The sequence below is a fragment of the Lachancea thermotolerans genome (genome assembly GCF_000142805.1).
Source record: "Lachancea thermotolerans CBS 6340 chromosome E complete sequence".
NCBI classification, from domain to species: domain Eukaryota; kingdom Fungi; phylum Ascomycota; class Saccharomycetes; order Saccharomycetales; family Saccharomycetaceae; genus Lachancea; species Lachancea thermotolerans.
The window spans coordinates 302,194-317,310 of record NC_013081.1 but is presented as its reverse complement, the minus strand read 5'-3'; the positions used below and the strand labels follow the sequence as shown (position 1 = coordinate 317,310).

At 45.7% G+C, this 15,117-nt stretch overlaps 5 protein-coding genes and 1 non-coding gene across 6 annotated transcripts; 3 read left to right on the top strand and 3 right to left on the bottom strand.

Annotated features, from left to right (window-relative positions):
- Nucleotides 1–394: 394 nt before the first annotated feature.
- KLTH0E03498r lies at nucleotides 395–466 on the bottom strand. The gene has a single exon. It is a non-coding gene; the product is annotated as a tRNA-Asp (tRNA).
- Nucleotides 467–1,495: 1,029 nt separating this feature from the next.
- Nucleotides 1,496–5,920, top strand: SWR1 (chromatin-remodeling protein SWR1; the record flags this gene model as incomplete). Its single annotated transcript, XM_002553587.1, has 1 exon — nucleotides 1,496–5,920. The coding sequence occupies one exon, from the start codon at nucleotides 1,496–1,498 to the stop codon at nucleotides 5,918–5,920; it is 4,425 nt and encodes a 1,474-aa protein (XP_002553633.1).
- A 653-nt stretch (nucleotides 5,921–6,573) lies between these two features.
- RTC3 (Rtc3p) lies at nucleotides 6,574–6,900 on the top strand (the record flags this gene model as incomplete). Its single annotated transcript, XM_002553586.1, has 1 exon — nucleotides 6,574–6,900. The coding sequence occupies one exon, from the start codon at nucleotides 6,574–6,576 to the stop codon at nucleotides 6,898–6,900; it is 327 nt and encodes a 108-aa protein (XP_002553632.1).
- A 69-nt stretch (nucleotides 6,901–6,969) lies between these two features.
- Nucleotides 6,970–9,171, bottom strand: KLTH0E03432g (KLTH0E03432p; the record flags this gene model as incomplete). Its single annotated transcript, XM_002553585.1, has 1 exon — nucleotides 6,970–9,171. The coding sequence occupies one exon, from the start codon at nucleotides 9,169–9,171 to the stop codon at nucleotides 6,970–6,972; it is 2,202 nt and encodes a 733-aa protein (XP_002553631.1).
- Nucleotides 9,172–10,837: 1,666 nt separating this feature from the next.
- RPF1 (rRNA-binding ribosome biosynthesis protein RPF1) lies at nucleotides 10,838–11,719 on the top strand (the record flags this gene model as incomplete). Its single annotated transcript, XM_002553584.1, has 1 exon — nucleotides 10,838–11,719. The coding sequence occupies one exon, from the start codon at nucleotides 10,838–10,840 to the stop codon at nucleotides 11,717–11,719; it is 882 nt and encodes a 293-aa protein (XP_002553630.1).
- A 1,908-nt stretch (nucleotides 11,720–13,627) lies between these two features.
- Nucleotides 13,628–14,416, bottom strand: KLTH0E03366g (KLTH0E03366p; the record flags this gene model as incomplete). The annotated part of the gene is made up of 1 exon (XM_002553583.1): nucleotides 13,628–14,416. The coding sequence occupies one exon, from the start codon at nucleotides 14,414–14,416 to the stop codon at nucleotides 13,628–13,630; it is 789 nt and encodes a 262-aa protein (XP_002553629.1).
- Nucleotides 14,417–15,117: the final 701 nt, after the last annotated feature.

Here is a 15,117-nt window from a genome sequence, read left to right as displayed (position 1 = left end):
TGTTGCAGTGTATTTTTTCTTTGTTTCGAAAGGTTTGTGTTATTAATTGTTTTCATTTTGGCCTTCTTCCCGTCACTTATTATTACTATTACTATTATTATTATTATTATTATTATTGTCATTATAATTATTATTTTATCGTTATGATTGCACACCCAACTCGTAGCTCGCTTGCCTCGAAGCAGCATCCTTTCCGTTTTCTCGAAGTGATGATCTGGTAGCTCTTTCAGCACGTCAGCGTTGCTTGCCGTCTGCTGGATTCTCAGCGATTACGTCTAAGGAAATTTTATTCCGCGGAAGTTTCCTTGCTAACTGATATCAGAAATATGTGGCACGAGCATAACACTTACACTAGAGGGTTTGCAGATGCTAAGTGCATCTAAGCAAAAAAATTCTCCGCGACGGGGAATCGAACCCCGGTCCCGAGCGCGACAAGCTCGAATTCTAGCCACTAAACTATCGCGGATTTGTTGAAAGACAGAGCATCTGTGCTCTAACATGTGCAAATTCTCGTAATGCTTGATTGTTTCCACTTTCTTCAATGCATCTTGAAACTTTGAAATCCATGCGCTAAATAAAGTCATTTATTTCTTTGATATCGTCTTAGTCAATTTGCAGTCACCCTTCTTTCGTTCGCATTTTGTATGCCTTTCTCCATTTTTCTTCCTTATGGGGTCTTGCAGCTTACGAGGTGAGCGATTCTGCTATTTTCCCCACATTTAGATTCTTAGCCCCGAATGAAGAAATCATGTTGCAAAGTTGGAGATGAAGGATGGTACCCTACAACTTCTCTGCTTTTCTATCGGCGATCGGCAAATGAAGTTCATCGCCAAAAATTGTTAAACGCTTAGTGTTTACTTTCTGGTGTACGTGAAGCTTGTGTCGATCTTTCAAAAAGTAGTCAATAACATAAAAAGCCTGCAAAACAATAAACAAAACCACGTGATATACTTACATGGGATGAGTTGAATTTTCTTTGGGTCAGCAACTGAGACAGTAGCCAACGTTCAGAAAGCACGCATAGTTAGCTGAAGCTCGGAGAGCAGCGATGGGCCAATGGCAAAAGCATTTATTCCAACTTTGAAACCCGATTTTCCGCTCAACCTCAAACGCTGTCTTAACTCTAGATAGTTGAGATGCCAGCTCAGAGTTGGCATCTAGGCGGCTACATGAGGTTTTGTTCTCAGGCTGCAGAACGAGTGTTGACCTAATCAAAGGCGGTGCTATTTGTCACGATTTACGAGCAGAAAACACGGGGAAAAAAATTTTCGATATTCCCAGTTTTGTCGCCACCTTAAATAAAGCACTCCCAAACGCGAAAGCCAACAGCATCTTTCGAACAAAAGCGATACTTAGAATAGCGCTAGACGCGTGGAAACAGCGGTATCTGCATTTTGGGAAGCTTAGATTGTTAAAAGTCAACTTTTTTCGGCGGAATACCGATTCTAGATGCTATAAAATTTGATTTGATTTGTTTTCGCTTGTCACATCAACAATGACAGTTGCTCCAAATATCGATGAACAGATCGCGGACCTGAAATTTAACTACGAGGTTCTGATCAATGAGCTGTTCCATTTGAAGGAGTTCACGTCTCTGGTGGAGTATGACCCCTGCTTCCGCAACTCTTCTGAGAGTTTCGAGCACTTCGTTAAAACTTCTGGCCTGGGCCTTTCAAAGCCTGCCATCGAGGCTGTTGAGGATGCGAGTGCTTCACGGAGGGTACGAAGACGCCAGTCCAGGCGCGAAACCATTCCTGAAGCTAGCTGTTCGGAATCGGTGGAGGGATTAATCGACGAGAGGTTCCATGAATTGGAGTGCCAGATGACCAATAAGAAGTACAAGCGGCAGTCTCCCGCTATACGTGAACTTAGCGCACCTAAGAAGCGCAAGGCTGCTGTGAAAGTTGAAGCGCCTCCCAAAGAGAGTATAAAGAAGGAAGAGGAGAAAATTGCTCCTCCCTCGCCGCCAAAGCTGCACCACAAGTCATCTTCCATAGATAATGAGCAAGTCAGCGATAAAGGTTACAATAGCATGTGCTATACAACCTCTTCGTCAGAGGACGAAGCGGAAAATAGGAGAACAAAAAGGAAACGCCCTCGAGTGAATCTTATAGTGAACATTCCTAAACAAACCGTGACCAACCCGCTCCATGTAACTAAGCCAGAATTTGGTTCACTTTCCGAGTTCCTTCAATCTTACAAATCTTTGGATGAAGATATGTCCATAGAAGAGTTTAACAAGTTCATTGAAGAACAACGGCGGTTGTTTGCGAACATACGGAAAGGACTGGAAAGCGGTGTGCTAAAGTACGACCCCGCTACTGACTCGATTGAGCCAATTACACTGAAAGATGCAGCTGGTGTACATGCCCACAGGCCGGAGCCTATCACATATTTCTACAAGGAACAGCAGCAGTACACCTTTCAGGACCACTTAATTAACCAGGGTATTGTAATGAGCAGGGCTTTTCAAGAAACAAAAAAAGCTCGTATTTCAAGGATTCGAAAAATAACACAGATGATAGAGCAGCACTTCCGCCACATTGCGGGAGCCGAGGAACGTCGGCAGAAAGAAGAAGAAAAGCGTTTGAAGACTATGGCGCGTACAGCTGTTCAGGCGGTCAAACGTAGGTGGGTCACCGCCGAGAAGGCTTACAAAGTCTTAAAGAAAGATGAGGAAGACCAGTTAAAGAAGATCCAAGGCAAAGAGCATCTCAGCAAGATGTTGGAACAAAGCACTCAGCTACTAGGGGCTCAGCTTAAGCGCCCTAACCAAGACGATACCGAAAAAGACCTCAACACATCCGCTAGCCATAGTGATGTAGACCAGAGTGATAGTAATAGTGATTCTTTTACATCTTCTGATGAGGAAGACTCGGCAAGTGGCAATGAAGATGACGCCCGTCTTTCAGTTGAACAACTTCAAATGAAATATGCGAATTTAGATTCTTCTCCAAAATCTGAAGACGAGGAGTCTAAAACTGAAAGGGAGGACTCGATGGATGCTGCACCAGTTAACCTGCTATCCGAAAAAGAGCGGTTAGAGTTGAAGAAGGACCTTGAAGACAAGAGCCTGGGTCTGTTAGATGAAAGTGACGATGAAGACACAGACTCTATGAGCGAACATTCCTCAGAACCTGATTCTGGAGAAGATGAACAGGGATCTGAAGCAACATCTGAAAGTGTACCAAAGAGTGATGATGGTCTTGCCTCCATTTTCAACAATATTGAGGAAGGAGAATCAGAAGTTGAATCAGACTACGCCTCTTCGACTTCAGCTGAAGAAGATGATGCCTTTGATTCTGAAGAAAGCGCTGATGATAATTCACAAGAGGACTTAGATCATAGTGCTAATGTTGGCTACGAGAAAAAGCCCGAGCCACAGGGCGGACAGTTGGTGCCGGAAAAGGATTCTTTGACCGTTGTGGATGTCCCAATTCCATCTCTACTTCGGGGAACTTTAAGGATTTACCAGAAGCAAGGTCTTAATTGGTTGGCCTCACTTTACAACAACAACACCAATGGTATTCTTGCGGATGAGATGGGGCTGGGCAAAACCATCCAGACAATTTCCCTCCTAGCCTACTTGGCCTGCGAAAAGCAGAATTGGGGCCCTCACTTAATCATTGTACCAACCTCCGTTCTATTAAATTGGGAAATGGAATTTAAGCGTTTTGCTCCTGGCTTCAAGGTCTTGACATATTACGGTTCTCCGCAACAAAGGAAAGACAAAAGAAAGGGATGGAATAGGCCTGACGCTTTCCATATCTGCATCACTTCATACCAACTTGTAGTTCATGATCAACACTCTTTTAAGAGGAAAAAGTGGCAGTATATGATTCTGGATGAGGCCCACAACATCAAAAATTTCCGTTCAACCCGTTGGCAAGCACTTCTAAATTTTAACACCGAGAGAAGGTTGCTACTAACGGGAACACCGTTGCAGAACAATCTCGCCGAGCTGTGGTCCTTGCTGTATTTCTTGATGCCCCAGACAGCTGTCGGCAACAATGGAGGCATTCAGGGATTTGCGGACTTAGAGGCCTTTCAACAATGGTTCGGTCGGCCGGTTGACAAAATCATTCAAATTGGCGAAGGCTACGCGCAAGATGAAGAGACGAGAAAAACAGTTACAAAGTTGCATCAAGTACTTCGTCCATATCTTTTGAGAAGATTGAAAGCAGACGTTGAAAAACAAATGCCTGCTAAGCATGAACACATTGTCTATTGCAGACTATCAAAGCGTCAAAGATTTTTGTATGACGACTTTATGTCTCGGGCACAGACAAAGGAGACTCTCGCTAGCGGGAACTTCATGTCGATTATCAACTGTTTGATGCAATTGAGAAAAGTCTGCAACCATCCAGATCTCTTCGAAGTTCGGCCAATTTTGACATCTCTATGCGTGGAAAAAAGTGTTGCGCACGACTATGTGTATTTAAACAACTTGGTGTCGCAAAAATTGCATGCAATGGACCATGAGAGAGAAATCGATTTGGAGGTTCTAAACTTGAAATTTACTTCAAATGACTGGTCATTATCTACACACCACGCAGCTAGCATAAACAAGAGCCAATGCGTAGAGCAGTTTGTCAAAGAAGTTTCAAAGTTGAGAGCTGAAACGGAGGAACAGCTGAAAATGGGCGCATCAGAATCGGCGCTAAATTTCCAGGATATTAACCAGTTTTATCGAACATTTGCAGCGAAGAAAACAGACGACATGATGGGCCGACTTGAGCATCTGCAATACCTCAACAACATGCGGTGCACAAGGAAACCGGTTTACGGAAATAACCTCATCAAGCTCCTCAGCATTAACAAACCTGTCAGAGAGGGTCCACTCAAAGAACTCTGCCGGCCATTGCAAACCAGAATTTTGGACAGTGATGCTTTGATTGACAAGTTCGCTGTAATAACACCTACTGTGGTTTCTCTAGATAGTAGGAACATGGCATTGGGCTTGAATGACGAAAGCGAATTCCACTCGAATTTGAGAGAGGATTTGAAGCAGGTGCTCAGGAGAACAGACAATCCGCTCCACAAGTTGCAAACTAAGCTCGCCATTGCCTTCCCTGACAAATCGCTACTGCAGTACGACTGCGGTAAGCTCCAAAAGCTGGCTACTCTGCTGCGCGATTTGAAGGATGGCGGCCACAGAGCTCTCATTTTTACGCAGATGACGAAAGTCCTGGACGTGTTAGAGCAGTTTTTGAATTACCACGGATACTTGTACATGCGACTCGACGGTGCGACCAAAATCGAAGACCGGCAGATTTTAACGGAGCGGTTCAATACCGACAACCGCATTACAGCCTTCATTTTGTCAAGTAGATCTGGCGGGCTGGGAATCAACTTGACAGGCGCAGACACCGTTATATTTTACGACTCGGATTGGAACCCTGCCATGGACAAGCAGTGCCAGGATCGGTGCCACAGAATCGGACAGACGCGGGACGTCCACATCTACCGGTTTGTGAGCGAGCACACTATCGAGAGCAACATATTGAAGAAAGCCAACCAGAAGCGGCAGCTAGACAACGTAGTGATCCAGCGTGGTGACTTCACAACGGACTACTTCACAAAGCTCTCAGTCAAGGACTTGGTGGGAGCGGAGGTGCCGGAAATCGAGGCCAACAACCGGCCGCTTCTGATGGACGCAGACGCGGCGACCAAGGACCCCCGCAAGCTGGAGAAACTGCTGGCGCAGGCGGAGGACGCGGACGACGTCAAGGCAGCGAAGCTCGCCATGAAGGAGGTAGAGGTCGACAACGAGGACTTCCAAGAGGTGAAGAACGGCCCACAGGGGCCTAAAGAAGACGACGCGTCCGAGGAAGACGACCCGGACGACGAGTACCAGGGCACCCGTCATGTCGAGGAGTACATGATCCGCTTCATCGCGAACGGGTGGTATTGGGAGTAGCGCGCGTCGCAGTATATCACGTGAATACAATAATCGATCTACGTAGCGTACTAATATCATCAACGACGATATCACCAACGACGCTCCATGTTACTTTGGTGTACGGATGTCAAAGAGCAACCGAAATGGCCCGACGGACCAAAAAACACCCTGGACGTCCGTAATCTTTAAAAAAAACGAAAAACGGGAAACACGTCCAGGAAGCAAGCAGGAAACAAGTGGGAAACAAGTGGGAAACAAACGGGAAACAAGCGTTCGTGCGTATATAGTGATATTCGGGATATCTATATGGCTCGGCCGCAGTATAAATTTGCTATGGATTATGTAATATGATTACGTGGTTTAAGAACAGCATCACATGTTTGACTAACCGCCTTGCTTTAGTAACCATAACAGCACTGCATCATTGAGCGTGCAGGAACAAGAACTTGCTCCATCATTACGCACGCCGGCCCCTTAACCGCAATCACGGGCGTTGGGTCTTTAGCTAAGCGCAAAGGCAATGTGCGCTTCCAAAAGCGTATATAAAGGGAGGCAAAATGCTCGTTCATCTGGGATTCGTTTTAGTCTCAAATCATCAAGCAGACTGTTCCAATAGATCAGATTAGCATTAATACTCAATTCGCATAGACACACAAACACATACAACAATAATGGCTGCCACAAAATACTTCTACAAGGGCGAGGAAACCGATCTAGTTATCTTCGTTGAGTCTCAAGAGCTCGCTGACCAATACCTGAAGGACCCTACCATCGGCAAGCTTACAGAAGCGGTCGGTGTTTTCAAAATCTTCACCAACCAGCAAGGAGAAGGTGCCGAGGGTGAGCTCGGTGAGGCATCCAAGGCCCAGATCGAAAACGAGTTCGGCAAGGGCATCAAGATTGAGGAGGCCATTGCCCGCATTCTGCAAGAGGGCTCTCCTAACGCCAGGGGCGATGTCAACAAGGATAAGTTCCAATCCAGAAACGACTCCAAATAAGCTGTGTCACGCATAGATAGCATCCAGTACATATAATACGTATTTATGTGTTCTGCAAATCTGCATGTTCTAACGTTTTAAAGCATTTTGATGGCGGACGACGCTCTGGCTGCCTCTGCGGCGCCGCGAGAACACCCGCTTAATGGACCACCGTGTAGCGGCGCGCGCGGGAGGAGCAGGCGGCTGCGCACAGCTCGACTTGACCGGCGTGCTTTGGGTACCTGTTACAGCTACGCAATTGTCCGACGCAGTGCGCAGCAGAGCACGAAGCGACCCGAGAGTGTCATCATATATACTCGTTCCCGTACTGGCGCCTGCAACCGTGGTTATAATGTCCGCAGCCTGTAGGTTTAAGTGGCTGCTCCACACGTCCCTCATGGCGCGCTCAATCTCGCCGCGTCTCCATCGCGACAGGACGGCGCAAGGCGCGCTTGAATCCCTCTGTTCTCTGCAACGCTCGTTGATAGAGATAGCCTCTGCGTCCGGCGTGGAAGAAACGCCAGTACTAGCCTCCACAAAAGCACAAGTACTACTGCTAGCTAGCGTCGTGCAATTAACGCGACTCGATGATCCGCGGAGGAACCAAGTAGAGGATGGTGACATGTCTACGTCTGCGTTTCGAAATTCAACAGCCACTTCTACGGTTTGGCCCTCGTAGCATTGACCAGCCCGAGTGCTCAAGCCCCGCTTGAAAGCGCGTGTCCGGTCGAATCGTCCCGAAAGGTTCTCATTGTAAACCATAAAAGGCAGCATCTGATCCGGAAAGGTTGTTGAGTCGCTGAAGTGCAAGGTACTTTCGAGCGCCGACTGTGACACAGTCTCACGTAAGGGATCTACGCCAAAAGTATGCGGGCCGTTAATCTCGTTGATGAACAATGATAGTTCTTTGCGCCAAGCCTCGAGCTCCTGAGAGTCCCAACATAGCAACAGTATTTCCCAAAGCTTGAAGTCATACTCAAATTGGAGTTTGATTGCATTTTCATACTCGGAGTAAATCCCACAGTCCTTCATTCCTCCTTGCAGGGCGCGCTGAACGGCGGGTCGAGCATCCATGAGGCGACAGCTCGCTAGCCGTATAGCGAACTTAATGGGCCACTCATAGCTTGCAGTGCCAAGCTTGAATGACGGGATCTCTGCAAATATCAAATAGGACTTGAACAAAAAGACGCCAAGCTGCTCACTTTCGATTCGCAGGGACCTTTTTGCTCGATGAAAGTTGTTGAAGTAGCGCGCGCTCGATTTACGATGAGACCCTGCTGAGTGCGCTGCCTCATCCATGCACGTCCACGCAACTGCAAGGCATCCACGGGTGTAACAGTTTCCCATGGCTTCCACTGGAATACGCTCATCCGGCGAGCTAAAAGTTAACCTGTTGTATACTAGAACAAGCGCAGGGTCCGGTAATTTTTCGCAGTTAGCCTCATCCACCTTTTGTAAATTCGAGTACATGCTACCAAGAGAAGTCTTTATACTGTGAATCAATGCTTGGCACTTGGTCTCATCTAAACGTCTCAAATCTGTAATAGACGGGGTTTCTGTCAGGTAAACCAGCGATTCAAGGAAAAGCCGGTACTTGGCAATACGATTTATCGGCATCTGGATCATAGCGCGGAAAGAAAAGTCACGCTTGTAGCCTTGATGTGAAGTGTGGGAGTAATACTTTGGCAAGCAGAGCTCAATGCGAAACAGTATGGCAAATAGAAGCCCATCTTCACTTTCGCGACCCATTCGCGCTAAAAGATGGCTAATTTGATTATAGTAGTAAAGGTAGCTGCAATACTGCTTTGCTTGGACGGCATGGGTGCTCAGTATTTCTGCAACCTGCTGGCACACTTCAAGGTGATCCCACGATGTGAGAGACAGGTCAGACCAATTGAGTTCTGTAGTTTCATCAAACCGCTTGACACTTCCATCGACCACTGCCTGAAGACAGCGGCATAATTCTTCATGATGTGCCAGGATCTGCCCCACCACGTTATTCAACACTTTCATTGGGATGTAATCATTAATTGACAGAACATCTAAGAAGCAATTGCGCAAGATCTTCAGCATCTGTACGTACTCGGTCTCCGATTCCACTATTTCTTCTACAAGCCGCTGCCGCTTATAATGCTCTGCAGCTACGCTGACAGGGAATCCTGGCGGCGTGTTTAGAGTGCGCTCGATGTACTCCTTGATGAACTGCACAGGACTAGCCATATTCGAGCTTTGCGACTCACGATCCACGCCCGACAAGGGATCTAAAAGGGGGGATTCCATTTGCGTTGCCATTGAGAGTGGTGCTGGGATACGCTGCCAGGTTGGTGACGCTGCTAATGGACCCTCTATTTGCTTTGTGTCGTTGGTGAGCACGTGAGCGTCAGTTGACGACAGCGCGTCGCAGCGACTTCAAAGACCTCGACGACGACACCTCCTCGAGGACATCGAAAACAAATGTTTTCAATGAGAAGACAAGGCTCAAATGCTGTCGAATACATAATGGTGCAAGGCGCGGCTTCTCATCAAGCCTTCGCCATTTTGTCTGCTGTCGTTTTGGTTTCTTTGCCCCGCTATTCCATAAAGAAGAGTGCAAAGCCACAAAGGTGATCGGTGGATCAGCACATACCTCAATTGCGAGATAGCTCGAGGATTTCAGATGCTTGAATGTTAAGCTAGTGTCGAAACCGTATAGCAAAGGTTTCCTTGCCTGAGACAATGCCTTGTTCCAGGACTCAACGGCTTGTACTTAAGTTCAAGCGCTGATTTGCAAAATGGCAAGCACCTGAAAAGAGAGTTCTCACTTTGTAAAGAAACACTTTCATTGGTGACCAGATGTAAACGATCTCAAGCTACTGTTTCCTAGAGGCGAAAACAACACTCCAGATACCCAAGAATTGAAGAGAAGGTGCGCGAGGAAGGAAAATCGAGATGGGGTCACGAGCCTTGGAGCGCTGCTCAATTTTTGTCCGTCGAAGAACTATTCACGCATCGCACTCATAGAAAGGCCTGGGTACTAATTTGCCCTTGTATTCGAATCATGTGTGGCGCTGTTTTGACTTGTTTAAATCGAGTGACAGCACGCGGTAGAAGTTGTGTATTAGCATCGGAGTGGTTGTTGAAAAACAAGTTCTGTGACTAGATATGTGTGTTAAAGAATCTTCGGATGTCCTGAGGCTTTTTTGAAAGCCAAGGCCGGTAACATTAAATAAGTTTGAAGGCTCAATATTTCCGAATTAGGAACCAAAATATCGGAATCAAAATAATAATGCTGTCGTCCTAGTCTGGTTCAAGGGTTTCAGACGGAACGAGCAAAATTAGTTGCCCATGACTATTTTTTGTTCTGTTGCAGCCCGCCTAAAATTTCCGGGTCATGCATAAACGGACATCATTTAAGAACCGAGGCTGGCGTACTCAAACTTTTACAGCTACTCGATGAAGATCAGGCATTGGCATGCCACAAGCCCTCGGGTGTAATAGCCACGTGCTTTCTCTTGACGACAACAGAGTACAAAGTGATGCTTCTTTACAAGAATCCAAAGCTTAGAGAACGCTAAGCCTCCCACAGCGCTATACAATGTGTTGGCCAGAATTTGTAAGTCATATTACGAGATCTCTGGTGTTGTTTCAGGGCTAATAGACCTCGCATGTTTAGCCCCTGGTCAGCACCTGCATTCTACATAAAAATCCAGGAAATGAACGTTGAAACAGACCCAGTTGGCGGAAGGAAACCTTTTTCTAATATTCATTAGGCCCCTCAAAGTCAGTCACGAACTATATCTACGCAGGTTAGCTCCTTCGCTCATGAAGGTCTGTGTTTTTCGCTACTGTGCACGGTCTTCGTTATTTCATAAGCGTATTTTCTGAGGAGAAAATTTTAAGATAAACCGCGATGAGCTTCGACCTAACAATATCTGCCTTCAAGAAGACACACCAGACTAACCTCTGAACTCCAGGAATCATGGCGCCAGATGAACTGCGGATTCGCAACAAGATGAAGAGGCAAGAACTCTTTGCTGAGGTCAAGGACCAGAAGAACAAAGAAAGACATAAGATGAGAAAGCAGCGAGCAAAAGAAGAAAGAGAGAACCCTGAGCTCAAGGAGAAAAGACTCAAAGAAAATGTCACAAACACTATCGACAGCTTGAGAGTATACGATGAAACCATCCACCAAGAAGTTGAGGGAGATGAGGCGGACTTTGCGCAGTTCTTCAACAACGGCACGGAGCCTCCAAAAATACTCCTAACAACCAACGTGAACGCCAAGAAGAAGGCGTATGAATTCGCGAACGTTCTTATCGAAATCTTACCCAATGTTACTTTTGTGAAGCGCAAGTTTGGATACAAACTCAAAGAGATTGTGGAATTCTGCTCCAACCGAAACTACACAGACCTCGTTATAATAAACGAGGACAAGAAGAAAGTCACTGGGCTTACTTTTATCCATTTGCCAGAGGGCCCCTCGTTCTACTTCAAGATTAGCTCCTACGTGGATGTGCAGAAAATCGTAGGCCATGGTAGGGCCACCAGCCATATTCCTGAACTCATCCTAAACAACTTCCAAACCAGACTGGGTAACACTGTGGGTAGACTGTTCCAGTCGATATTCCCCAAAAATCCGGACTTTGAGGGTAGACAGGTTATCACGCTACACAACCAGCGCGATTACATCTTCTTCCGCAGACACCGTTATGTGTTCAGGAACGAAGAGAAGGTTGGGCTTCAGGAGCTTGGACCTCAGTTTACCATGAAGTTGCTGCGCCTACAGCATGGCATCAAGGAGGAAACCGAGTGGGAGCATACCGCTGACATGGACAAGGAAAAGAAGAAGTTCTACCTGTGAGCGACCGAAATAAGCATCTTCAAGTAGATGAGAAGTTTAGAACTATAGCGGGTGCTATACAGCATTTGCCAGGGTATGCTCGTGTGGGCCTAAGGCTTCGCTATGGATACACGTTGACCGGCGTCATCACGTGCGACTGTAATATAACTAGACGCAGTGGGCTCTTCGGATTTCGAGGGGCGTAAAAACTGTCTTTGTATAGAGCTTCAGGTACAAAGCTCAGCATGCATAATCAGGCAGAGTGATGGCTGGAACTGTAGGCTAAACAGCTATCTCTTTATTTCAAAATTGCGTATTACACATCAACCATCAAGGAAACAAGCGTGCGGTAACCGACCTAACTTAACCGAGCGCCTTTTTTACGGTGGTAAACCTTTTGATATGCAGCTCCTGTCTCTAAAGTTCTCTTCTAGCGCTAAATATGTCAATTTCTTCGGGCTATTGCCTTTGGGAGGTGCGGGCAGTAAGCCCAATATCATGGCAATATTGATTATGAAGGTTTAGTGAGGGATTTTACACAAGTTACCCATTCGAGGTTACTTTATATTGAGACGAGTCTGGGCCCGTTGGTCGATAGGTGGCCGAATTCCTTCGCTATTTCTGCAAGCAGCACTCGTAACACTAGAAGATCTATTGGCCTTTTTTTTACAGAGGTTGGGGCTAGAGGAGACAGTAAGGCAACCATACTTCGAGAGACTTCAAAATGAAAAATTTAGGAATGCTCGAGCCCGAGGGAAGAACTTCCATTATAACTGCTTTTGTGAAAGGGGTTGGAATTTTGAACTGAAATACACTGATCCGTGCTTCAGAAGGCTTACAGGATTCCATAAGAGTCAGCTTGATCGCATTGTGGAATCTTTGAAAATCCCCTCCAACATTACTAAATTTGCCTCAACACCTTCAGAGTCTTCATTTTCATAGTCCGATTAAGGAGTGGCTGTACTTACAGCGTGCTAGCTCGAATCTGTGGCAGAGAAATAACGACAATTTCAAAAATTGTGTCCGCTTTAACTTGCTACCTATTACACCTGGCCCAACCGGCACTATTGGTAACGAATGCACCTTGGCTCTCTGAGCCTCTCGCAGGATTCAGCCAAATGGGGGCCTCAACAAGAAAATCAGATCCTGGCTCAAGAATCATTGGCTTCATAGATGATACACATATTGAGACTGCCCGTTCTCACGGCGGCCCCAACAAAAACAACAGATTGCAGAATCCTGTTCTTTAGCGGACATAAATGTCGCATATTATGAAATATCAAGCAACAACCACTTCTGATGGACTGTGCATATATTTGGCAGGCCCGTGCGCCGGCAGCCAACATGATTCCTTCATGCTTATGCACAGTGACTCGAATAGCAGGCCGAGGCAAGCGCTGAGAGTAGGGAACGTTCAGTACAGAATTTATGGCGACCCAGCCTATCGTTCATCTGACATTTTAACATTAGGGTATAAGGGACAGCGTCTGACAGATCATCAAAAAAGAGTGAACAAAATTCTTTCGACCCCTAGGGTGTCTATCAAGTGGTTTTTCGGGGCAGTAAACATATTTTTCGGATTTTTAGCGCCCACGGGAGACTGAAAGTAGGAGGAGTTAGGGGACGCAGTGCTTACTTCCCAATCGCGGTTTTCTTGACCAATGTTAAACATTGCCTCGAGGCTTCGCAAGAATCTCATTATTTCAATGTCAGTCCGCCCAGTTTTGAAGAATACATGAGCAGATTAAAGTTTCCCAAGTTTTTTGATAGAATGCTCATTAATCCCGAAAGAGATGGAGTTTTTTATTCCAGGCTGTATGAAACTTTGAACTTTAGCAGGCTAGAGGACTTGATTGTATAGGTCGAAAAGCCAAGCAAATTATTCAACTCTCAGAAAAATGACAGAAAAAGTTGTGGCAGATGACCAAGTTAACTTTTAAATAACGAATCCAGCTTTTCCTGTAGTAGGAAGGTTAAACGGGGACAAAGCCGCTCCACCCCATCTGATTTGCCGGCTAATTCCAATAACTGTATCAACTTCTGGGCTTCTTGGCTTTTGAGCTTCATCTCTTGGAGTTTGAGATCCACTTCTTGGCGTTTCATATCCATCTTTTGGCGTTGGAGTTCTAGCTCCAGTCGCTCTTGTTGAGTATCCAGCTCCAGTCGCTCTTGTTGAGTATCCAGCTCACGGTCTTTTCTCTTCCTATCTTCAGCAGCTTGAGCAATCGAATTTGTAAGACCTAGATTGAGTTGATCAGCCATCAATGATGTGTCGGGCAGCGAGTTTCTGATATGGTTTAAAAGAGGCAGATTCCATGGCGGCTCCAGTACACGTTTTCTTTTGATTGTTCTGCGATTAGGCTTGTTTACATCATCTATCGCAGATAAAGAACTTTCAGACTCAGAGGCGTCCAGATTTTCTTCCACAATAGGCATACTGTAATCACATACAGCTTGACCAATATTCTTTCTGTTTCTTTGACGCTCGACTTCTAGTTTTTGAATTTCTGACCTCCGCGTTTCTGCATCATTTTTTAGCCTCGCAAGGCTTTCAAGCATGTTGTCCACTTTGTCATCACCTGTAAACGCGAATGGATTTCTCTCATCTCCTGTAGTGACTTTAAAAAATTTGAGGTAAGCGCATTCCAGCAAGTATTTGAACCTGCTTTTTAGTTGTCCTTCTGTAGAAATAACATGGTTTTCAAACTCTATTGACATCAAAAGGTTAAACCATATGCAACTCCATTTGAGCGATATTAAGTTACTCTGCCCAAGTTTCCTTAAAGAATTCGATTTCAAGCTCTCATAGCCCAAGAAAGGCCCTATTTCATTTCAGTACTTCAAAAAGTAAAATGTCGAGTTGTTGTTCCACTCAAACTCGTAGTGTCTTCCATCCTCCAAAGGCTTGTACTTCTTGTTTTTGATGAGTTCTTGAATAGCTTTCGCTATTTTCATATCAGCGCGCTTAGGATCCCTTATCGTTGATAAATTTTCAGTGATGATTATAGAGTAAAAGTACTCCAAGAATAGCTAGCTCATTTTGTTTCATTGAAATTTGTGATCCTGTACCAGCTAAATTTTGGGTCCTGCGAAGGAGTATAGACCCAGCATTCATAGCGTCAGGGCTAGTTCCTACATGGTCTTCCTGCAGGCTGGGGGCAGACGGTGGGTCTGGATTTTCGGAAGTGCTAGGGATTGGATTGTCCGACGACTTGTTGTTTTTTTCAATTATCCAGGTTCCTCATTGATCAAGCCTAACCAGAGTGACTATGATAGCGAGATACGTTTGTACGAACGACTGTCAGACAACGATAATGGTAACGTGGGCTCGTTAGCTACTTGAGATACATGTAAATAGGGGGCTTGGCAAATGAAACAGCCTTTATTGTTGTTGTTATTTAGCTTCCAGAACTATTTTC